Source organism: Acomys russatus, chromosome 15 (assembly GCF_903995435.1).
Source record: "Acomys russatus chromosome 15, mAcoRus1.1, whole genome shotgun sequence".
NCBI classification, from domain to species: domain Eukaryota; kingdom Metazoa; phylum Chordata; class Mammalia; order Rodentia; family Muridae; genus Acomys; species Acomys russatus.
Genome location: NC_067151.1, coordinates 28,425,574 through 28,451,102, shown reverse-complemented (window position 1 = coordinate 28,451,102; position 25,529 = coordinate 28,425,574). Strand labels below are relative to the sequence as shown.

The 25,529-nt window shown below is 38.3% G+C and overlaps 1 protein-coding gene across 1 annotated transcript in view; it reads right to left on the bottom strand.

Annotated features, from left to right (window-relative positions):
• Positions 1 to 3,908: 3,908 nt before the first annotated feature.
• Positions 3,909 to 25,529, bottom strand: part of Naa15 (N-alpha-acetyltransferase 15, NatA auxiliary subunit) — a 66,846-nt gene continuing 45,225 nt past the window's right edge. The window contains 8 exon segments of the mRNA XM_051157121.1: positions 3,909 to 5,950; positions 8,612 to 8,709; positions 9,981 to 10,124; positions 13,854 to 13,952; positions 16,580 to 16,688; positions 20,128 to 20,321; positions 23,810 to 24,023; positions 24,743 to 24,871. Coding sequence (XP_051013078.1) covers positions 5,750 to 5,950; positions 8,612 to 8,709; positions 9,981 to 10,124; positions 13,854 to 13,952; positions 16,580 to 16,688; positions 20,128 to 20,321; positions 23,810 to 24,023; positions 24,743 to 24,871 — 1,188 coding nt within the window. The 3' untranslated portion in view covers positions 3,909 to 5,749.

Sequence of the window (25,529 nt, the reverse complement as noted above, 5' to 3'; positions counted from 1 at the left end):
CAGATGTGAATGATCCTCATTATGGTGTTGAGAAGCCAGATGATCCTGTGTACTCTCTTTGTACAAATTAAAGAAGTCTAGGTATGTAGTATCCCAGTCACCAATGTCCTTATATATTTAGAAACTCCGTGGCAGCTGGGTAGTGGTACATGCCTGTAATCCCAGCATTTAGGGAGACAGAATCAGGTGGATCTCAGTGAGTTCGAGGCCAGCCTGGTTTACAGAGTAAGTCCAGGACAGCAAAGTTTACAGAGAGAAACTTTTTGTCTTCAAAAACAAAAACAAAAAAAAAAAACAAAAAACAAAACAAAACAAAACAAAAACAAAAAAAAAAAAAACAAAAAAAAAACAAGAAGAAACCATTCCAGTAAGGCTGTATCAATAGGCATGGGAATACCTGGGAAGAGACTGCTTCAAGACGAGCCATTCACTGCCAACTAGTATCACAACAGACAATGGAGGAAAATAGAGATGGTACTTCCAGCATCTGTGTCCTAAAAACTGTATAAGAGCAAAGATTAATGTGGAAAATATACTGATGTCAATAAATGATGTATCTGTAATATTTTAAGATGGCAATGTAAGGCCAACAGATAGGACCACAAATATTTATCTTAATAGTCACAGATAGAGGATAGGAAATTTGAGACTGCAATGACCTAAGTTCACAGTTATTGCTATTCCTACATTCTGTGGGACAATCATATTCACACCAACCTGAAGTTTGAGTGTCTACTATGCATTGCTCTCATCTCTTTTCATAGGTTTATAGGCTGGCAATATGACTAAGGGAGCAAAGGTACTTGTTACCAAACCTGACAATCTTGAGTTCAAATCCTAGGACTCAGATGTGGTGGGAAAAGAGAACTGACTCCTGCCAAGTTGTCCTTGGACCTCCAAGTTCACACACATTGAATGAAAAAATAAAATGGACTTACAGGAATTTGAGCCAAAGCATTAGTCATACAACTTCATGCTACAATTGAACATTTCACTCACATTAATTCTAGCTAACTAAAAATGCTATATTTAACGGAGTGTTAATTTTTTTTTTCAGCCAGGCGTGGTGGCGCACACCTTTAATCCCAGCACTCGGAAGGCAGAGACAGGTGCATCTCTGTGAGTTTTGAGGCCAGCCTGGTCTAGAGTTTCAGCTATAAAAACACAAATGAAGCAGTTGGCTTATTCTTTGATCCTTTTTAATAAACTTCTGAACAAGTAATGCTGAGTACATGTTCCTAAATATGTTACTTTTTAACCTCAACTAAGTTAATGAAGGGAAGAAATAATTATCTGGTACTCCAGAATCCAGGGGAAGTCTTGCTACCATCTACTTTAAATGGTGACTTTTTATTTTGAAAGATACAAAGCAGCAATATGGTTACTTGAGGGCAGATAAATAGAGCTCCTAAGAAAAGCCAGTTTGGAAGAACAAGGTAGCCATGTGTGTGTCATGATCACAAAGTAAACAGGTAGCAAATTCATCCAGGATCAAACAATGGAAAACCACAGAGACAGCACAGAGTCCCTGTGCCACTTATGTACAAATAAACATAGAAGACAAGCATCATTAGTTGAAACCAACTCATGAGATTCAGAACACTCAAAATCACCTCACTTCTTGTTAGTCCTAAATGAAGACTGTTTGTCTTCAGAGGCCAGACCATCTTTACAATATTTCCAACCTGCAGAAATATACCATCTGCATGAAATAGAACAGGTTCTTAACTAGAGACCAAGGCCTCGTTTATGGGTCAATGAACTGTCTCAGCAGGGGAAGGTGCCATGCAGCCTGGTAACCTGAGTTGGATTCATGAAACATAAAAGTGGAACATGAGATTGGATTATGCAAGTTGTCCTCTGACCTACACACACACACACACCTTTTATGTGTTTTGGTTTTTCGAGACAGGTTTTCTGTGTGTAGCCTTGGTGGTCCTGGGCTAACTCTGTAGACTAGGCTGGCCTGTCTCCCAAGTGCTGGCTGGGATTAAAGGCGTGCCCCACCACACCCAGCCACATCCTTTTTAAATCCTTCATAGCTAACTCAGAAGGGAGGTGGAGGCAACATCTGTTCTGGAAGCCAGCAGGACCTACATGGTGAGATACTATCTCAAAAAACAACAAAAAACGTGACAGGCCTTGGAATGGTTTTGTTCCACTGCTCGTAACATCCTTTAAACAAAGGATATAGTCTGGCTTTGGTACATAGTACGCTGAGATTATAACATCAGTAAACTCTTATACTGTACGAAACTTTTGTACCATCCCAAAATACTGTTGCCTGAGAGCCAACTGGATAAACTAACAAGTGGCACTTGTAGACTCTTTTATACTTTTCCCCTCCGTTTTGTTTACCTTTCCAGGCCTGTCCCCAACTCCATCTCCCAAGCGCCACGATTATAGGCATTCACTTTCCCAGCACCCTTTGCTGTTTTTTAAGTATTACAAGTATGTCTTCATGGATGTACAGTCATTTTACTATACACATCAAGGGTATTCTTCATTAAACACAGCATTCTTAGAACCTCCTACACACCACAAAGGCTTCCCACAACCACCTCAGAGCTGTAGAAGGGAAAAGTGAAACTTGGTAATAACCTTTTCCAAAAAAATTTTATTGCTACAAGTTGTTAAATTTAACCAGCAAAAACTGCAACCATTTCTGCTTCCTATGGTGCAACAGAGCCATTTCATGGGGTTTGTGTTTAAGATTTAACAATGGGTTCAGCAAAGCTTAGACAACAGCAAAAAGACATGGCAAAAAAGGAAGACTCCTTCCAGCAGAAAGTTTGGTCTGGGTGCTATTAATATCATTATTTTTAGAATTCAAGGACAGTAATTATCTGAAAGAAATGCCTACCATGTTCAGTGCTCTAGATGCTCTGCATGGCAAAGGAAGTAAGTCTTACGAACTGACTCGACGGGATTCTGTTTGTCACAACCCACCTGATCCTGGACCATGGTTTTCTGAGCTCTTCATATAGTCACAGCTCTCATGTCATAGCTCTAAGAGCAGTAGAGCATGCAGTACAATCATGGTGAGAAACAGGGCCTAATAAGACCCAGAAAGCTTTCCAGTGACATCGGCACTACTTTAGTCATGCTATTAGAGATCATTTTATTGTTGTGCATAATAAATACAGAAAAAAATGATGAAAATGTATGACTCCACTATCTAATTAAAGCTAAGTAAACTAAGCTAGTCAGATTTTAGCTTTTCAATGAGAAATGACAATAAGTGAATATAAGGAAAAACAAAAAGATCTTTACTTTCCTATATTAATACAGGCCGAGGAACCCCTTCTTATTAAAAGGGTTGATAACACCAGTTCTTAGCAATAAACATAAGGCACTTGTTTAGATTACAACATCACACTGCATTTCCCCAACTTGTTTATCTAACCCTGTTTCCCCCACAGTATCACTGGAAATTAACTGAATATGAATGGGGTAAATGTGAAATGACCCAGCTGATAGACTCAGAGTAAAGTACAATGTTTAGGTAAACCCAGTCAAGGTCCTTTGACACCAGACAATGTATCTACTATCAAGTAAACCTGAAAGAAAATAAAAGATTTATTCAATAATTCCAGTAAAATTGGATTGGAATACAATGTACACGACAGGAGTTTAGCTTCTCTTGGTGGCATCTGCATTAGAGTTCTGAGTACTTCTTTCTGAGTATTCGTCCTCAGACAGTCTACATCATTTGAACATTGCCAAAACAGACAGACAGATTTCATTGTGATATACAGTAGAGTTTAAACAAACCCACACATACACACCTACTATATGGCTGGTGCCTCCTCCAGCACTGAATTAGTGGCACACATACCACTAGTGTTTTTTCCAAACAATAAGAACTTAGTTGCCACTCATAAAAGAAAAAATTTTAAAGTTTCCTCTTTTCTTTTTCTTTTTTTTGCCATCTGTTAAGATGTTCCTGAGACAGGGCCTGTTAAAGCGAAGCACTGGAGTTGAGGCTGTCATTATCTTTGCATCCACCACGACCTCTTAGCCTGGGATGTGGAATGCAGATCATGTTCTATGGAGTAAAAGGATATGGCCTTCTGAAAATCCCCTTTAGCGGATGTACTACCTATAACTAAAATACTACAAAAGTTCAATTTTATATACACTTAATTCATTTTACTTAAAACTTAATTTCTCAGACCTTGCAAACATAAAGAAATATTGAGCCTGAGGCTAGTTCTCAGTGTACAGGTTTGACGTGTTTAAGGCTCGTTTTCCAATCAATATAGTCGTGTTTAGTTTTCCTTTCAGATTCTGAATTACATCCATAGGACCTGCCACCATCCTAGCCCTCAATGAAATCGGAACAAAGGAGCAGCATTCTACTTAATTCTGGAACTTCCCTGACACCACCATTTAGCCCACTCTATAAAGCTCCCCTCTGTACTAGCCCTACACTCATTGCCTCTGGCTTCCACCTCTGTTTCCACCTGTGTATTTCACAGAAGCCCAACTCAGATTAGTGGAAATATTCACACAACTGTTTTTCAAAACAATTTATTGCATCATATTTGGTACCTTATGTTTGACAACAAAAAAAAGAAATTACATTTGTAACTGCAGGAAAAAGAAGCTGGTCTGTTATTGAAAAAAAAATCTTGGGCCCTTTAAAAATTACAAAGTCTTGGGCTTGCCTGAAACAACTGAGCAAGAAATATATTCTTAGAAATGAAGGGCTTCAAGTATTACAAACCTGTGACACTGTGGAAAAGTTCCAGAGGTATCTAAACTGCAGCACTTTTTTCTGCATATCGTGAACAAGGCCTGCTGAGGTTTTTAGCTATTAGTCTCTTGATCAGTCATAGAATGGTAGTCAGGAGTTCTGCTCTTTAACTTCAAGCCATGGTAGATTTTTTCTTTTTTTCACTCTCGGGTGAAAATTCATGCTTGCTAATTAGTTGGTGCCACATCACAGTGCATTTGGTTCTTGCATTACAGTTTTAACAAGTTTGGCCAAAACAATGCTAAAGGTTTGCATTGCTATTTTAGTTCTTCAAGTTTTAGTTAAAATTGAGATTGTTCCAACTGGTTCCTTCGGTTAAAAACTGTGGTACAAGAACACCAAACTGATCATGTACAGTGAATTTTGGAAACACAACACACATACTGAACACCTTCTAGGTTTCATTTAATCTGCTTGGTAGCTATGTGTCCCAGTCTCTACAACGTCAAGCATCTGTTGTAGATGGCTCTGTACATAGTGATTCACATTGCATACTTCCTATGGTCAAGAATCAACCCCGTAACAAAATCAGTCAGATGCTAAAGCCCCAACAACTCTTTGTGCTCAGTGAAAGAATCCAGTGCTAAAACAGCATTTATGCTGTCTGAGATATAGTAAAATCTCACAAGACGAATTGAAAGTAATATTTCTGCCACACACCTGCTATGTTAGCTGTAATAGCCTCCAGATTTTATATAAATTAGTTTAAAAACATGGGCAGGGAAGGTAGGAATAGGATATGGATTTTTTTTTTAACCCCTCAATTTTAGCAGCTTTTAATTTTTTTTAAGAAACGGAATCTATATCCTGTAATGTTAGATATTTTATATATAGTTTTCAGCAGGATAAAAAAAAAAGTAAGACTATTTGAAGGCAAGAACATTTACTCCTCTCATTCTGTGTAAGTTAGAGCAATGCAGCAGGTGCGTGACAAAAATATTATACACTAGATATGGTCCAAAGTCATTCCATCTGCTTGTTTAATGATGTTCAAATTTCATTGGCCAGTTCTTCAGTTTCTGCAGAACTATCTCCGTTAACTGTGATCTTCATGTCCTCTTCATATCCAGGAGGCATGAAAGCCAAAGCATAAGGGAAAAGCTTGTGGCAGTTTGCTCTGTATGCTTCAGCAGCTTCTTTACAGTCTCCTAGGCTACCACCACACAAGGCTTCTAACACCTCCAAGCAAGTCTAAAGAAAGAGAAGGTCATGTTAGAACATGTTGAAAAGGAGTCTTACTATGAGACACTTCAACATCAACGACTTCCAAAACAAGAATAGAACAGCTATTTTAGAAAAACAAAAGCATTTCTTCCTGCTCATGAATCCCATCAGGATGGTCTTCAAGGCCTAATTCAACAATTTCTTCAGAAATGGAGGGTTTATTCCAAATCTAAACAGAGTTAAGTATATGAACATTTGATGATACATAAAGCATTAAAAAGGTACTGTTATTAGAGAGGTATTTTGAGGAGCGAGAGAGATGGCTGAGAGGTTAAGAGCACTGGCTGTTCTTCCAATGGTCCTGAGTTCAATTCCCAGCAACCTATAATGAGATCTAGTACCTCCTTTTGGTGTACGGGTGTTACATACAGGCAGAACACTATACGTGTGATAGATAGATAGACAGATAGATAGACAGACACACAGATAGATAGATAGATAGATAGATAGATAGATAGATAGATAGATACTTTGAGCAAACACACAGCCTTTACCTTGCCTAGCTTGGCCCTGTGTAAAAATGTTAAACTTAAAATGTTGAGGCGGGAGAACTGGCTCAGTGGTTAAAAGCACTGGCTGTTCTTCCAGAGAGTCTAGGTTCAATTCCTAATACCCACAAGGCAGCTCATAATTGTCTGTAATTTCAATTCCAGGGGACTAGATACCCTTGCAAAGACACAAAGGCAGAACACCAATGCACATAAAAATAAGTAAGTCTTTAAAAACAAAACAAAACAAAACTCACAATGTCAGTGCCAATTTCTGCAGATAGGCCATTTTACTTCCTTCCCTTCTTTTGAGGAAGTAATGAGCCAGCAAAATCAAATACTGGTTCTGGCAAGGGGGCCTGTGTTTAATTCCAGCACTTCTGAGGTAGAAGCAGGCAGATCTTTGAGTTCAAGGCCAGTCTTGTCTATACAATGAGTTCCAGTCCGGACAAGGCTACATAGTAAGACAGTCTCAAAAACCAATCAATCAATCAAATAAACAAACAAAATCAAACTGAGTTATTTAACTCCAAATTCAAATTAAGAAATCTTGAGGCTGGAAAAATGGCTTAGTAGTTGAGAGCACTTAATGCTTTTGAAGAGGTCTCGGGTTTGGTTTTTCTCAGGATCCATACGGTGGTTCATGACTAATCCTAACAAGGGTTCTAGGAAATCTAGCGCCTTCTTCTGATCTCCAAGGACATCAGGCATGTATGTGGTACACATCCACACTCACAGGCAAAACAGACACAAAATTAAAAAAAAGAATTTTTTTTTTTTTTGCAAAAAAGAGCAATCCTAAGAAATGTCCAAGATTTAAGTAAGCAAAAAGATGTTCAGTATGAAGTGATTTAAAGAAACAGGTTCAGCCGGACGTGGTGGCACACGCCTTTAATCCCAGCACTCAGGAGGCAGAGGCAGGTAGATTGATGTGAGTTTGAGGCCAGCCTGGTCTACAAAGCCAAGTCCAGGAAACCCTGTTTCAGACACACACACCAAGTTCTTTGACTATCCCCTACTTTATTATATACATTTTTAAATGCTTCATGTGAGGCACACTCCTCACATTTTCAGTTAGACAACACTAGTTTCCATAACACCTTGTCAAGATACAAAAAACTTAGTACTCACTCAACCCTCAATGGTGTGTTCCTTGACAAAGAGTTCGAAGACTTTTTCACTCTGTCAGCTGGATTTATGGCTGAGTAGTGAACACACACACAAGCTATCTTTCAGCAAGCACTCCATTTTTAGACAGGGTCTCGCTGTATAGACCACACTGCCCCCAATTCACAGCAATCCATCTTCTCTTAAGTGCTTATAATAAAAGCCTGGACTAGAGCAAGTACTCTTTTTATTGGGGCAACTATACTACAATGTAGCTGTCTTTTGTTTATAGTGTAAATTACAATTGACATTGTCAAAATGTCACAATAGCTACTACTCTAAAAGTCATTGTTTTGTGTTTTCAAGTTCCATGTAGCTCTCTGGCTGTCCTGGAACCCATTTTGTAGACCAGGCTGACCCTACATCTTAAATGTGTCAGAATCCTAGCTGAGACCACTGAATGCTCATAAATGGTTGCAAGATATATAGATATCCTGAAACATAACTGAAATTCAAAAATAACCATTTATATATATTTTTAATTTTTAAAAGATTTCTTTATAGGTGTACGAGTGTTTGCTTTTATGTATATCTATGTACCCATGTGTGCTCCGTGTCCATGGAAGCCAGAAAAGGGCAATGGATCCCTAGAACTGATGTAATATTTGTGAGCTGCTATGTGGGTGGTAGGGATTGAACCCAGATATCCTAAAAGAACATCCAGTATTCTTAACCACTGAGTTATCGCTCCACCCTATATACATATAATTTTATCATAACATATTTCTAAGTAAGTTATATATATGAAACTAGTTATTAAGTACCAAATAACCTGGTATACTTGTGCACAAGAACACAAACACACACATATACACACATTGTCCCTTAAAAATAAATTTCTAACAGATAATAAGGATTTGGAAAACATTACAGATAAGTAACAAAAATTATTTCATTGTTTGTAGTGAGAAGTAAGAGTTGTTAGTTTTTCTTACAGAGAGATTACTTTAAATAAATAAATAGACCCCATTACCTGAAGGTTTCTGTTGGTGAGGGACGCATCAAGTGTTGTTGCCAACTCTATTGCTCGTTTCTGACTAGAAGAATCTAAATAATATACCATTTTGGCAGCTAAACGGGAAGAAAGAATTGTCACAGTTTAGGAACCTTGAATAGAATCTTGGCCTCTACTCATTTAGATGTAAAACAGAAGATATGTGTATGAAGTGCCATTGAAAACAGTTACAATAACCTGAGAGGGCTGGACTGTCTAACGTAGGAGAGAGGATTAAGGTATGTAATAGACACCCATCCATTGAAAGAGAATGTGTTAGTAAACCACACATAATCAAAACCACGAAACAACACAAATATTCTAATATTTGTCTTGGTGTAATGAGATCATGAATCATTTTCCAACTAAATACAGTAATTTGCTAGAGAAAGCAGATGACTCATTAATTTCATGTGGGAAAAGGCATGAGAGGAACAGCCAATTTCAACGGTCTGAGACAAAAGCTTGCACTCAGCTTCTCACAGCAGCAGACAAAGCTTCTAGGCTTTAGCCAGGTTTGCTTTGTTTTGTCTGAGACAGAGCTTATTGTGTAGCCCTGGCCTGAAGCTCACAAGGTAGACCAGGCTGCCCATGAACACATTGAAACCGGCCACCTCTGCCTTCAGAGCACTGGGATTACAGGTGTGTGCTACCACTTTAACCAGTTATTTTTAAAGCACACTAATAAAACCCAGACATTCATGGTGAATTATTCTTCTTGGCTCAGGCTTTCTGAAATGCAGCACAGTTTTCAGCTATTTAGCTTACCAAGAAAAATGCACAGCATGGGTAATCAAAATCACACTAGGTGAGCCTTATGACCACAATAAGGGAAGCATGAGACCCCAGCACAAGAACCTACACAGTAGTGTAATACACACTTTTAAGTTCACTGGGGTGGGTTGAGTACTGAAGTTTTGTAAAACCCACTTAAATTCAGTTGTGAGGTGGCACATGCCTTTAGGCCCAGAAACTGGAGGCAGAGGCAGGCAGATCTCTATGAATTAGAGGCTAGTCTTGTCTATATAGTGACTTCCAGGTGAGGCAGGGTAACATAGTGAGATCATGTCCAAAACCAAACCAAATCAAACCAACAACAAAAAAATCAGTTGTACTTATTTGTTTATAATGGTAGTGCTAAATCAGTAGAAACTACTTTACTGTAATAATTCTGTCTCACAAAAATGTAAAATATAGAAGAAACATCTATATATGGTCTATTTTCCTAGGAAAAGTACAGTATATACTGCCATTTTGAGCAAAATGTATACCTTACCTTAATGGTGATTCATTAAAGCATGAGAAGCTGTCCAAGAAGGCTACTAGAAGGACCAAATAGATTGATTACCTGATAATCTATGTGGCAATGAATCAGAATTCCTTTTCAGGAAAGTTTCATTAAAATTCTTTGGATTTGTTGCTCCAAAAAGACGGTTCATTTCTTGTTTTAATACTGTTCTAACTGTTTCAGGTAAGTCTTTACTTTCACACACTGTTAAATAAATTAGGAAACAAACACTCTTAGCAGTTAGATACTCTGACAAAGGTTGAAACACGGTGAGAAGTACCCTAAAAGATGCCTTAAGGAAAAGCTACTACATGTCACTTTAACTATGCAATTGGTATTCAATAAATTATACTTATTTTACTACAGTTTTGAAAACAGTAAAGAGATTTTCCTCAGTTAAAAACTCTGCACTGAGATCCGCCTCAAAGTGGAGGCCACAACCACCTTTTTTATGTGGATGCTGGGGATCTGAATACACATCTTCATGTAGTCATCAAACCTATTAGGCTATCTGCCTAGCCCCAGGTCTGTATTTTAAAAGCCTAATAACCCCACAGTTCAGCAACTGTTATAGTGTGTCTATAGCGTTTCTCTCTGTTGGGGGGATGGGGGTGGTAAAGGTGGAAGGTGGGTACAAAGGGAGGGTAAATTGGGGTGCATGATATAAAATTCACAAAGAACCAATAAAGAATAAATTTAAAAAAACAAACCACCCTCTGCTGATCAATTTCAACATTAAACAAGCATACATCCCATATCCTTAGTATGCTGATATTTTCTATGTATTTCTACTTGGTTTTCAAGTGACAGTAATGAGCTGCTAAGAATGGATTTCAGCATTCCATTAACAAATTATTATCCTCTAGTTTAAAAACAAACACTAAGTAATCATAGAAATAGCTTGCAGATAATTTTAAACCAACTAATTCACCGACATGGCACTAGTTAGCTAAACAGCATTTCTTTTATGAAGCTGAGTGACTCAATTAAGTTACTAAAAACTAACTTACCCTTCATTATAGTTGCAATTTTAACTTTTTCTGACCATTTAGCAAGACTTATTTTTTAGGAAGGAAAAGTAGAAAAGGAATAAAACTTTTTACACTCTAGCCAATTGCGAAGAACACTATCTTCTGTAAAATAAAAAATGGTGTGGCTGAATACTTTGGGGGATGCTTTACATATAAACAGAAAGTAACTATATAGTTCCCATTAATTTTGAAAGTTAACATTTTCATTATTGTTTTTAATTTATTTCCCTCAGGTAAAAACAAAACGGGAAGGAAAAAAACACCATAAAATTTAAAATATATTATTTATACACAGAAAACCTGTATCTTCAGGCCTGCAAGATGACTTGGGAGGGTAAAGGCACTTGTTGCAAAGCTAAGGATTAATGATTTTCAGAGCATTTGGCTCCCACAGGTTATCCCCTGGCTTTTACTTGTTGTGCACTATGGCACTAGCACTTTAAGTACATTTCTAAAAGCAAATACAGAAATAAACTCCCAACGTGACAACCAGTCACTTGGAAAAATTATCTTCTCTTAGCAACGCAGCGCGCGTGCACACACACACACCCCTATACCCCTACCTACCTACAGACCTACCCACACTGGGCATGGTGGTGCATGCCTTTAATCCCAGCACTCAGGGAGGCAGAGGCAGGTAGATCACTGTGAGTTCAAGGCCAGCCTGGTCTACAAAGGGAGTCCTGGACAACCAAGGCTACACAGAGAAATGCTGCTTCAAAAAACCATAAATAAATAAATAAACAAACAGACAGATAAATTTGTAGGCGTGGCGTGGTGGTGCTCAAGAGGCAGAGGCAGGCAAATCTTTGTAAGTTCAAGGCCAGAACTACCAACTAACACCCTGACTTGAAAAGAAAAAGGGATGGAATGCAGAAAGAAAATGAGAAAAACAGAAAAAAAAAAAAAAAAAAAAAAAAGAATCATGTACACCATAGCTATGTTTTCCACAAAGATATCAATTATCTGTCTTTTTAAGCACCAAAATATGAATAAGCAAACTAACGCAAACCCAAAGGCACCACCAGCAACAGCAAAAACACAACCACCGGAAATAAAACTTAAATGTTACTTGGGGTCTTGAGAGGGAGTTCAGTGGTAAAGAGCTCTAGCCACCTTGCAGAGAAACTGCATTCTGTTCCTGGCATCTTTTTCTAGCTTATACCAGACACACACAAAATGCATATAGAAATGCATACAAATATACATGCAAAACATTCATATATATCAAATAAAAACAAATAAAATTTGGGCCAGGAGTAGTGCTGCATGTGTTTAATCCTAGGCAGGGAATCTCCATGTGTTTGAGGCCAGCCTGGTCTACTTGGTGAGTTCCAGAACAGCCAGGGCTACACAGAAACACCCTGTCTCAAACAAACAAATTAATTGATTAATAAAATAAATCACACACACAAAAAAATAAAAATATTCTATGACGTCTATGTAATAAAATCTTACCTATATCTTAGGTGAAAGCTCAAAATCAGGTTTAGTACATGATGGCTATATACAAAACTTGATTATCTTCCATGATAAGTTAGTAAGTTTCATGAATCAATGCAAAGTAATTAGCAATAGGAGGTCAGGTAAAAAAAAAAAATAATTTTTTCTGTGTAGTCTTGGCAATCCTGGACTCACTTTGTAGACCAGGCTGGCATTGAACTCACAATGATCTGCCTACCTCTGCTTCCCTAAGTGCTGGGATTAATGGCATGTTTCCAGCAATAAATCATTTTCTAGTAAAATTTTTTCGGAGGGGGGAGGGGATCGACACACAAGACAGAGGCTTCACTCACTGTGTAGCCCTGACTATCCTGGAACTCACTCAGTAGACCACGTTGGCTTCCAACACAGAAACCTACCTACCTCTGTCTACTGCGTGCTGGGATTAAAGGTATGGGCCACCACAGCTCAACTCTAATGAACTTTTATTTGGTTCCCCCAACATCCTCAACTGAAATCATATTGGTTCATGCTATTAGCTTCTTAGCAGACAGAATTAAGCAATGTCTTCCCAGAACAGTTAGCATTGTTAACATAAGTAGAGAAAACAAAACAAACACAAAAGATAGAGCTGGGCATGATGGTACATGTCTTTAAATCCCAGCACTCAGGAGGCAGAGGCAGAGGCAGGTGGGTTTAAAATCAGCCTGGTCTATATGTTGAATTCTAGGACAGCCATGACTATGTAGAAAGAACCTCTCTTAAGAAGAAAAAAAAGGAAAATATAAAAGGCAAAACAAGTTAAGGGAAATGGCTTAGCAGGTAAAAAAAGCATTAGCCAGACAAGCCTGTGACCAGAGCTCAATTCCTAAAACTGAAATTAAAAAGACAGGTATAGCTCACACATTCACTTTGCTCTCCTGAATGGGAGCAAAGGTTTGGCAACTGTTTGTTCTGCATTTCTACTACACACTAACAATAATGTATTGATCTGGTTGTCAGGTGACTATTTTTAAGTAAAAAAAATAAATAAATAAATAAAAATACTGATAGATTCTTGGCAGCTCAGAAGGATGTTTTGTGTGCCATGCACAAGGCTCTAGGTTCAAGCCCACTACAGAAACAGAGAACGCCAAATGTGATTCCCAAATACTTGAATCTAACATTCTGTACCAGTACCACAAGTATTTAAGGCCTTAAAATAAAAATCACAAGCAAAAGAACCCCGTTTTTCTCTCAGCTAACTGAATATGTAGTACCTTTAACATGACTTTATGTTCACATTATTTGCTTTTACTTATGTGTATACGGTATGTATTTGGGTGCCACTGGAGGCTAAAAATGACACTAGAAGCCCCAGAGCTGGAGTTAGAGGTGACTGTGTGGGTCTTGGAACTCAAGTTCTACACTCATTACCAACTACTAGTCAAGTGTGTGCGATATGGGAATAAAAACCTACCAGAATTAAACAGTCGAATCATGCACTCATGTAGCCAGGGATGACTAGGATCAATAGCAAATGCCCGCTTTACTGATTGTAGCATCAAAAGAAACTTTTCTATAAAAAGAAAAAATATTTTGATAATTTGATAAAATAAGTTGTCCTTCCAAGAACCTTACAAACACAACATATGAGCTATAACAACCTTGAAGCAAACATCTTCCCTCCAATTGGCTACATGTTAGTTATTTCCACATACCATTCAAGTGGTTCCACCAAACAGAACTTATACAACATTCTGTAATATGAACTAGTATCATATAAACAGAGAAACGCCTTTTCCTTTCTAGCTTCCATTACTTCCTTTCCTGTGTTCTGTGACAGATAGTTCTCTTTCTGCCACCTCTGGATGCGTCCACCCAGACTATGTCTAGTGCTCTACACTATCCCTATTCCCACCTGCTTACCTTTCCCAAGTCTCAGCGGTGCCTCCACCTGTTAAACAGAAACTTACACTGAGTCTTCTTGATAGTCACCTCTTTGTTGAGACTTTCCTAATTTGGTATCACGCTTCAAATATCGAAGCATAAAACCCTAACTACTTCTAAAACCCATACACCCCAAACTCAGAAAATACTAAAATTCCTGCTATGTTCTTTATCATCACCTACTAGACACCACTGCAAGGTGTTGTGACCCCTTTAAACACAGCAACTTTTGTGCATTTGGAAATTCTATCTAGAAACATTTTCTTTCTTTCTTTCTTTTTCGAGACAAGGTTTCACTGTGTAGCCTTGGCTGTCTTGGACACACTTTGTAGACGAGGCAGGCCTCAAACTCACAGCGATCCAGAGTGCTGGGATTAAAGGCCTGTGCCACCACACGTGGCTAACATTTTCATTCTTTTAGTTACATTATAGACACAGGCGTCTTCACTATGTTGGGGGGTGGCCTAGAAAGCATGAGCCTTCTGCTGAGATTACAGGAGAAGTTGCTACATTGGACTCTGTGTCCACTTGTGGAGGTCAGAGAAGGATTCTAAGAGTCAGTTTTCTTTCTCTTCCAAATGGATTCTGGGGTTGGATGGAACTCAATTGTCCAGCTTGGGGGTACCCAATGAGTATCTTGCTGGCCCTCTAAGATTACTTTTATAATGAACTGGGGGTAGCAAAGCATGGTGGTACACCCTTTTAATCCCAGTGCTTAAGAAACAAAGGCAGACAGGACCTCTGTGAGTTCCAGGCCAGCCATGACTCACAGTAAAACCCTGTGTGTGTCCCCTCCCCCCACAACACACCAAAAAAAGTAAGTTAAAAATATGAAAATTAGGGCTGGATAGATGGGTCAGAGGTAAAGAGCACTGGCTGCGCTTCCAAGAGTCCTGAGTTCAATTCCCAGTAACGACATGGTGGTTCATAGACATCTATAATGAGATCCAGTGCCCTCTTCTGGTGAATACTGTATAAGTGATAAATAAATAAATCTTTTTTTTTTTTTTTAAAGGAAATTAGCCAGGTGTGATGGTGCACACCTTTAATCCCAGCACTCAGGGGGCAGAGACAGAAGTAGCAGGGAAGTTCTGTGAGTTTGAGGCCAGCCTGACCCACTAAGCAAGTCCAGGACAGCTAGGACTACAAAGAGAAAATTACTTAATCAATTTCTTTCAAAGTTATAACGTGAAAAGTAGAAAATATAAGATATATTTTAACTACTTAAAAAAATCTATCAAAAACCAATTTTTGTTATCTTTTGACCTATTTCTTCCTAATCACTTCTATAGTATTATTATATACCTCCATAAATATATTAACTGGGCATGCTGATACACATACATGATCCCAGGCTTGGGATGCCAGGATTGCTGCCAAGTTCAAGTCCAGCCTGATCTACAGAGTGAGTTTCAGGCTGGCCAGGATAATATGGGGACTTGTCTCAATAAACAAATATATGTTCAATTAATACTAAGTTTTACATCTTATTTCAAAATAAAAGTTATATTAGAATATATATATATATATATATATTTTGCTCACATGGCCTGAATTCATATGCCCTGCTTCATAACAGTTATTTTCTGATGTAACAGTCTTAGCCTGATCCTACTAATAACCAGCTTTTCACTTCAATTCACACTACCTTAATAAACATTTCCAATGAACTACCTGAATTACATAAATTCAGTACTCTGAAATTTTGTCGTCTATATACATATATATATATATATATATATCTCACTCTGAATGTGAAAGACAAGATTATTAACTTCTCCTTCACCTTGTCCCTCCAAACAACACAGACACCAACACTGTTGACACATTCTAGTTTTAGTGGATACTATTTCCTTCAGAATCCAAAACTATCCTTTTAAGATCTAGCTCAGAAACTGGTTTATATTTATGACATCAACTCATAACAGCTAAAAATTATCTGATGCTTAGCTCTGTCATCCTAAACTCTGTACTTATATTAAACAACATTACCAGAAACCCTCAGTTCTTTCACCTAACACGTTAGGTGATCACTGTATCTGACTTAATACTAGGGACCAGTGTGTATCTGCTGTTGGGCTCTGTGTTCTCTAAGAGGACAGATACACCAATGTATTTCCTACAACAGTCTACATAGCATACATTTTTATGAGGAATCTGTATTGGCATCTGTGAAGAAATGCAATAGTGATGGGTGACACTAACCCTAAGAAACAAGAGCAGTTTTATCACATCTACTATACTCTAATATCCTACCTTTCCTAAAGTAAATCTCAAAGGCAAAAAGATGAGTTTCTATCTTGTTCTTCACCAAGTTCTTCAATGGTGTTAAAAACTTAATAGCTTCTTCCAACGGTGTTTCGACCTAACAAAAATGAAAGACATTATACAAAAAGAATTAAGATTCTTGAGGAATATGAACTTAATTTAAACTATTTTCTTTGGCCACAAGTAAAAAATAAAAGAAGGCACTTACCAGTTGCCCAGAAATATATTGTCAGATTTCAACCTGCCCATAGGCTACACAAAGGCAATTTTCAACTCTAGAACTGTCTTCAATGATTTTTTACTTTTGATGTATGCTAGTGTTTTGTCTGTGTGTGTGTCTCTGAATCACATGTGTAACATGGTTCTCAGAGGCTAGAAGAGTGTGGAATGCCCTAGGACTGGAGTTCAGACTGTGGTAAGCCACTAAGTAAATGCTAGGCCCCAAGAAGGAGAGTTTAAAAATGACTGGCTAGGTGCCAGAGACATGGCCCACTAGTTAAAGAGCAATTGCTGTACTTGGGAGGACTAAACTTTGGTTCCCAGCACTCACATGGTAGCTTACAACCACGTGTAACTCTACACCCTCTTCTTACCTCTGCTGGCACTAGTTACTCCTAAGATGCACAGACATACATAAGAAAAAGACTCATACACATAAAATAAAGCAAATGTGAAAGAAAACATTCACTATGTTGAAAGAACAATACAGTCTGATGGCCCTGGGAAAGTATAAAGAGAAACATTGAGCAGTACATGAAGGAATTCATGAATACCGATTACTGACTCATGCTAAACTGGAGACACAAGTAATTTACACATTTTGTTGCTATGTTGAGAAATAGACATACATATGTCTCATGAGCCAGGCGGTGGTGGCGCACACCTTTAATCCCAGCACTGGGGGGTGGGGGTGGGGGGCGCAGAGGCAGGCGGATCGCTGTGAGTTTGAGGCCAGGCTGGTCGACAAAGTTAGTCCAGGACAGGCAAGGCTACACAGAGAAATGCGGTCTCAAAATCAAACAAACAAACCAAACCAAACCAAAAAAAAACAAAAAAAACAAAACAAACCATATGTCTCATGAAGATTAGACTTCAAAGCAGATTTTAAGTTTGGAAATTGTATGCAGGGTATGGTGGCTCATGCCTGTAATTCTAGCACTTGATTCTTACAAAGGAAGACTGCTGCAAGCTTGAGGATGACCTGGGCTGGAGTACGCACCAAGTGTTCATCAAAACTTTAACTAAACCCATGCCACCTTCCATTTCCCCATGGGTAGAATTACTGATGATATCTAATGTTACTTATTTATCTATTTATTTGGTTTTTTGAGAGAGGGTTTCTCTGTGTAGCCTTGGCTGTCCTGGACTCACTCTGTAGACCAGGCTGGCCTCGAACTCACAGCAATCCATCTGCCTCTGCCTCCCAAGTGCTGGGATTGAAGGCGTGCACCACTGTGCCGGGCACTGTGCCAGGTATTTAATGGTTTTATTTTATATGTATGCTATCTTGAATTGATTATCATTACATGTCCCATCTACATCTACACTTTAGGCTATGTACCCATATTTGGCAGCAACTTTTAAAACAGCCTTCAATGTTGCAACCAGTAATTATGACATCTTGATATACTCTCTGCCCTTGCCACTATCAGACAGGTATGAATGTTGCTGGATTAGCCATCTCTGAAGTACTTATATTAGAAGGGGAAGGGTCTTATGTTCCTAGCAAGTAATAATACTGTATAGTGAGCAACAACCTATGAGAAGGGTTCCTTCTACCACATTCTTCTCAAACAAAGCACCCAGAAACAGTTGCTTCTGAAACCCTATAACACTAGCTACTAATAGTCAGTAGACCATATTGTGATATGTGGTACAAAACAACACTGCGGGCCCGTGTGGCAGAAGGATGAATTATTCTTTCTTTATTTAATAATGCTAGAGAACTTTTTTGTACATGAGAAACCTGTGAAAGCCTTTAGATTAAAACATTCAAATTTTAGAAAGTATCAAACATTTATGATAAGGAAAACCCTGAAAATATGACAATGAAGAAATTTTTTTCAACAAATCTTTTTATTTATTTACCCTTAAATACTTGACAATGAAAACAAAAACTGAGGAGGCAAGAGAGTATGTTATTGTTTAACTGTTTCCAGGATATTAAAATGCTCCATTCTGAAAGGAAGCTATGTAAGGGGCAACGCAGAGACAGAGGCTGTTCTTACCACAACAGTAATAAGTAAGTTGCAGAAAGAGAACTGAGGTGAAGACTGAATGGATCAGAGAATGAGAAGGAGCCAGAAGACTGGAAAAGACTGCTGAAGTTAGTTTGAGGCCTAGAGATTGAACAAGTCAGCTGGGAGAGGAATTTGAGCCAGAACAGCTGAGTTGAACCAGCCAGCAGTTCAGAAAGAAGAAGAAAGGGTGAAAGAGCCTGAAAACATACTTTATGGAGGCTAGAAGCTCCCACGGCTAGCAGACAGATGCAATAATTCCCAGAGGTAACAATTATCTCAGGAAAATAAAAGTTCTTTTTACAGGCCAGACTCAGGAAAACCTTCTAAAGGAGGCGTGACATAGCAGTTCTGCTTTATAGGGAGCTCAGAGAACACTATTCTGTCCCAATAGTTACATAGTGTAAAAATGTGCAAATATGGCATGTGAGAGTCAAATCACATTGCTTTCCTTTACCACTACTGCTATTTCTAAGAGGGTACCAAGCACCTGCCCTGTATAAATGCATTCTCTGTTTCTTTCATATCCTAATTTTCTTACATAATGATTTTAGATTTCAAGGGGTGTGCTTATTCTACTGGTTTAGCACAATTATTATCCCCATAGACTAGGATCCTTGTGAACAAAGAAAGACAGGTTACTAACCAATATAACTTATGTGACAGTATCTAGAATTGGGCTCGATGGTTAAAATCCTCAAGTCAGAGTCTAGATTAAATAAATAAATAAATAAATAAATAAATAAATAAATAAATAAATAAATGGGATGGAGAGATGGCTCAGAGATTAAGAGCACTGGCAGCTCTACCAGAGGTCCTGAGTTCAATTCCTAGCAACTACATGATGGCTCACAACCATCTGTAATATAATCTGGTGCCCTCTTCTGGTGTGCATGAAGACAGTGTACTCACACACATAGAAAGAAAAAGAAAGAAAGGAAGAAAGAAAGAAAGAAAGAAAGAAAGAGAAGAAAAAAAAGAAAGAAGAAAGAAAGAAAGAAAGAGAAAGAAAGGAAGAAAGAAAGAAAGAAAGAAAGAAAGAAAGAAAGAAAGAAAGAAAAAGAAAGGCCGACTGACTGACTTAAAAAATTTCCCCAGACAGGGTCTTGGCTAGGTGGCCTACGTGAGCCTGAGAGCCTGAATTCCACAAGCTGCCCTCCAACTTCTACATACACAGCCACACACATACATACACATCTGTACAAAACACAAATACATAAATCAGACTAAAAACTGTTTTCAATATCAAAAGCCTACGGTGGCACTCACTCACTTGTGCTAAGCATGACTATGAAATACCTTGGCCAATTTCTCTGGGATCAGTTCCTCTTTGGGGCCTCCAATTTCCTCATCGTCATCATCCTTTTTCTTTTTCTGATTTCTCTGCTGTTTTTCTTTTTCTGCATTTTTTTTCTCTTCTTCTATCTGGGCTTTCTTTTGAGCTCTTCTTTGTTTATTACGTAGCTTCTTTAATTCTTTGTCAGACATGTTTGCTGTAGAAAGTGTTAATAGAATTATAAACATGTTAACTAAATAAGTCACTGTAACCACTTTTAAAACTTTCAAATATTTATTTTATGGGTAAGGGTGTGTGTGGTTTGAAATGGCTCGCACAGGCACATATATCTGAATGCTTAGTCCTCAGAGCGCCACTATTTGAGAAGGACTGGGATCAGGACATAGTTCTGCCGTGCCTGCTGCCATACTTCCCACCATCTAGATAATGAACTGAAACTGTAAGCCAGCTCTCTTATGTGGTTCTTTTTCTTTTCTTTTTTTTCCAGATTTGTTTATTTTATGTATATGAGTATACGGTCTTCATGCACATCAAAAGAGGGCACCAGATCATATTACAGATTGTTGTTAGCCACCATGTGGGTGCTGGGAATAGAACTCAGGACCTCTGGAAAAGCAGTCAGTGCCCTTAACCACTGAGCCCTCTCTCCAGCCCCCAAGTGTTTCTTTTGTAACAGTTATCTTGGTTACAGTGTCTCTTCACAGCAATAAAAGAATGACTAAGACAGAGTGTATTGTTTGCATGTGTTATGTGTACTCTGTGCATAACCGATGCCCTTGGAAGTCAGAAACCAATCTTTTGCAGGAGTAGCAAATGCTCTTAACTACTGAACTACCTCTCCGGGCTCTATTCCCACCCCTCTAAAGCATTAGTTCTTTAACAATTTACTTAGTATGTGGAAGGGGTGGGGTGAATGTACATGCAACACCTACAGAGGTCAGGAGACAGATCCTCTAAAGTCAGTTATGGGAAATTGTGCACCATCCAACATTGGTGCTTGGAACCAAATTTGGGTCCTCTGCAGGAGCAGCACATGATCTGCTCCCTGCTCTTAATTTTTTCTTTATTTTAAACCAACTTTATTTTGTATGCAGTAATATAAATACTATAATAGGATGATCTGACATAAATTTTTCTGTTTTTGTTTTTCTTTTTGAGTAGGGTGTGTTGGCACATGCCTGTAATCCTGGCAAAAGGCGGTGGATCTCTGTAAGTTTACGACCAATCTAGTTGACAGTGAGGCAAGCTAGCAAGGGCTACATAGTGAGACCCTGTGTTTAAAACAAAAAGACAACAAAAAACCACACAGAAGAAGATTAGGAAGGAAGGGATGGAGAAAGAATGGGCAGGCTTAAAGTGAACATTGTGGGAAACTTAGCAATAGAGTTACAAAACTTATCAAATAAACTAAATGACCTTGCTAAGGTGATTCTCCAACCAAAGCCTTGAATGTAACACTTCTTGCTGTAATAGCAAAAATGCAAAAGAAAGCTAAAGAAGTACCAGGAGCTGACAGAAGTAAAAAGTGTGACATTAAAATCCAGAAGATGATGCCTAAGAGTACCATTCACAACAAAATGGAGATGCTAACAAAATTCACAGAAACAGCCATTATGCTCCTAATAGAACTGTACAGGAAGAACCACATCAAATTTGGACTGAAAAGAAACCATTAAAAAAGAGAGAGAGAGAGAGAGAAAGAAAGACCCCTTAGACTCTCATAAAGAGAGAAGGAGAAAGTAACCGGCTGCAAATAAACGCTGGTTTGTTTGTTTGTTGTTTCTTTCTTTCTTTCTCTCCAATCTCCCTTTGCAGCCTAGTTGCTAATTTAAAAATCTACTTATAGTACATCAGAAATGAATTATCATATGAGTACTATAGATAATTTAAACCAATATATGGGTTTTGTGTAAGTGATTCAAAATCCCAAGTACACAGTGGCTAAAGAGGGTCTTGAAACAATCCTGACAATATGAACAGATGACATTAGGAAATTGAGGATTTGGGGGTTGGGGGGAGGGGGAAGAATGGATTTTTGAAGTGATAATAAAAGGATTCAGGCTTACTTCATGCAGTCTCCAAACTAGCTTTTCACTATACTATACGTACAAGCTAAAATCAGTGTATTTTTCTGCAGTAGGCAAGATACTAAGCACTATCAGTTTCTTAAGTAGAGCACTCATAACTACGAAACTATAACATGAAAGTACTGCAAATGACATGAAAATAGGTTTCATTGTGTTTTAAACACTTTATCAAAGCAAGAACAAGCATGCTATGAACTAGCCTTGAACTTCAATTTTTCTTGCATCTGTCTCCATGCTTGGCTGTCCCATATATGTTATTACCTGCCATTATTTTTTTTTTTCCCCTAAGACAGGATTTCTCTCTAGGACAGCTCTGGCTGTCCTAGACTGACTTAGTAGACCAGGCTGGCCTTGAACTCAGTGATCCGCCTGGCTCTGCTGCTGAGTGCCGGGATTAACGGCATGCACCACCGTGCCCAGCTACCTGCTGTTATCTTAAAAGGGCTCAGGTCAGTTCACCACAGTAAAATGGTCATAAGTTAAAAACACTTATACATATATAAAATATCTTGACAACTTGCTACAAAAATGGTATCAAAAAAGTAGATGAAAATGATGAGCCACATCAATTTTTCTAGTTTTCTTATTTTTTAAATCTAATCTTTTTTCAAGACAGGTTCTCACTCTACAGGCCAGATTGAACATGAACTCACTGTGACCTCCCTTAGTTCTGGGATTTAAGGTGTGAGCCATCTTTCCTGGACAATTTTTTTAGTTTAATTCTAAGCTAGATTTTAATGTTCAAGCAAAATATATCTTTTTTTTTTTTTTTTTGGTTTTTCGAGACAGGGTCTCTGTGTAGCCTTGGCCATCCTGGACTCACTTTGTAGACCAGGCTGGCCTCGAACTCACAGCGATTCGCCTGCCTCTGCCTCCCGAGTGCTGGGATTAAAGGCGTGCGCCACCACGCCCGGCTAAGCAAAATATATCTTATACTGGGCTAATTACAAATTACTACTAAAAAAAGAATAATGAAAGCTGGTGAGGTAGCTCAGTGGGTAAGGGCACTTGCTATCATGTCTAACTACTCACACGATGGAAAGACAGAGCTGACGCATGCACACATGCAGGCACCAAATAAATGTAACTAGATTAAAAAAAAAAAAAAAGTGATAAGTTATACTAAAGAGTCAACACTAATGCAGAGTTTCCACACAAATTATATCACTAGCAATTATAGTACTATACTTAGCTGAATAAATCTGATATTAAATGTGAATCTTACATAACTTAAGCTCATTAGATTCAAACATCTAATCACACATTGAACCCCTGGCTAGGAAAGGAGCTCAGTAACAGAGTACCTGATGAGGAAGAGGCACTGGATTGGATCCTTAGTCACCCCCAAGTACCTAAGCAAAACTCTCAAATCAAAACCAAATTAAGTCTATGCTTAACTTATTTTGAAAGCATAAAAGTAGTTTTTCTTCCATTGCTTAGCGAAATTCACAAAAACCCATCATTTTTTATCCTTGGATAACAACCACCCAAGCAGATACTCAACTAAACCTTTGGAGGTTAGGGAACTGTATTATTCACGACAATAAGTACCTATAAACACAACAGAGCAAATAATGATAACCTTTGAATGTTATACCTGTATCAGCCTCATGCTCTTTGTTCTCATCTGTAAGAGGGTTGTCATGAAGTTTCAAATAGATCTCAATAGCAATTCTTGCTGCTTTGAAGTAAAATGGATGCTGTCGAAGTACATCTTCTAGTTTTAATAAGTCCACGTATGATCTAAGGGTAATCTTCCTCATACAGTATGTATGGAAGTCAAACTGGTCATCAGTGATTTCTATAAAATGCTAACAAAATTATCTTTTTATTATCATTGGAGTATAGCATTATCTTAAACCATATAAGCAAAGTCTTGGAACTACTTGTTTCTTTAGCATGAAAAACTAGTAAAAAACAAAATTGACAATTATTGATGTATCTGGCATATAAAGTTAAAAAATACAGTTGGTTATTGCCTAACAAGAACTGAATAATTTAAATGAAATGGGATGATAATGCTTCGACTATGTTCACGAATATACTTGTCTCCTCTTTAATCACACTCACATGAAGCTGCTCTGACAAGCCACTCACTAGTTAGTAGAATGATGCTGCTGTATAGCAGGCACACATGCTATACACAGAGATCAGAGATCTTATTTGAAAATCTTATGGCAGGGACTATAGCACATACTATTTGGTAGGGTTTTTGAGGCTACAAATCTGAACTCTATACAGCATGCTATTACATGTAAATCAAATAGTAAGTCAAGAAATCAACAATGCCATAGTTTAACCAAGCACTGACATTCTGCATTTGATATTAAAAATGTCGACATGAGCAGGGCAGTGGTGGCAATTGCCTTTAATCCCAGTATTCGGGAGGCAGAGGCAGGAGGATCTTTGTGAGTTTGAGGCCAGCTTGGTCTACAAAGAGAGCTCTAGAAAGCCAGGGCTACACAGAGAAACCCTGTCTGGAAAAGCAAAACAAAATAAAACAAGAAGCTCACATATGTAAGGTACTTACTCTCTCGATTTCATGACATTTCTTAAGTGCTTCACCAAATTTGTTCATTGCTTTGTATGCCTGGGCGCACTCTGTCTGGAACCACATGCACTGCATCTCGTTCAGGTTCTCTACTGCTGATGTGCCTTCCTAAAGAATCACACAGTGACCAAGAAGATCAGCACCCAATATCTCACTTTACCATAAGATTTAACAAGGAATAATGGTCAGCTCATCAGAATTCTCTGAAGCAATTTTTAAAAGAATTCTTATAAAATAGCTGGGAGTGGTGGCATACACTTTTAACTTCAGCAAAGGCGGCGAATCTCTTGAGTTCCGGGCCAAACAACAAAAAGCAAAGCAAAACAAAACAAAAACATGAATGCGAAGAGTAGGAAGCCCCAGGTCAGCAAAGACAAAATGTAGGCAAAGGAGGAAAAGATCTGTTTGTGGTGCATAGGGCAGGTGTAGACACCTGCCTCTGCATCCCAAGTGCTGGGATTAAAGGCGTGTACCACCGCGCCCAGCTACAAACCAGTTTTAAAAACCAATGTTCAATTATACAAAAATATTTTATCTAATGATTATTCGTCTTCTAATACAGTAATTTAGTATCTAGACGATATTGATAATAAACTTGAGGGACTGAAAAAATGGCTCAGGTTCAATTCTCATGACTGACTCGACTTTTAGTTCAAGGAAATGCAATGCCATCTTTTGGCTTCTGTAGGCACCAGGCATGCTCATGATTGGCAGGTACACATGCGGGTAAAACATCTATACACATAAAAGAATTAACTTTGAAAAA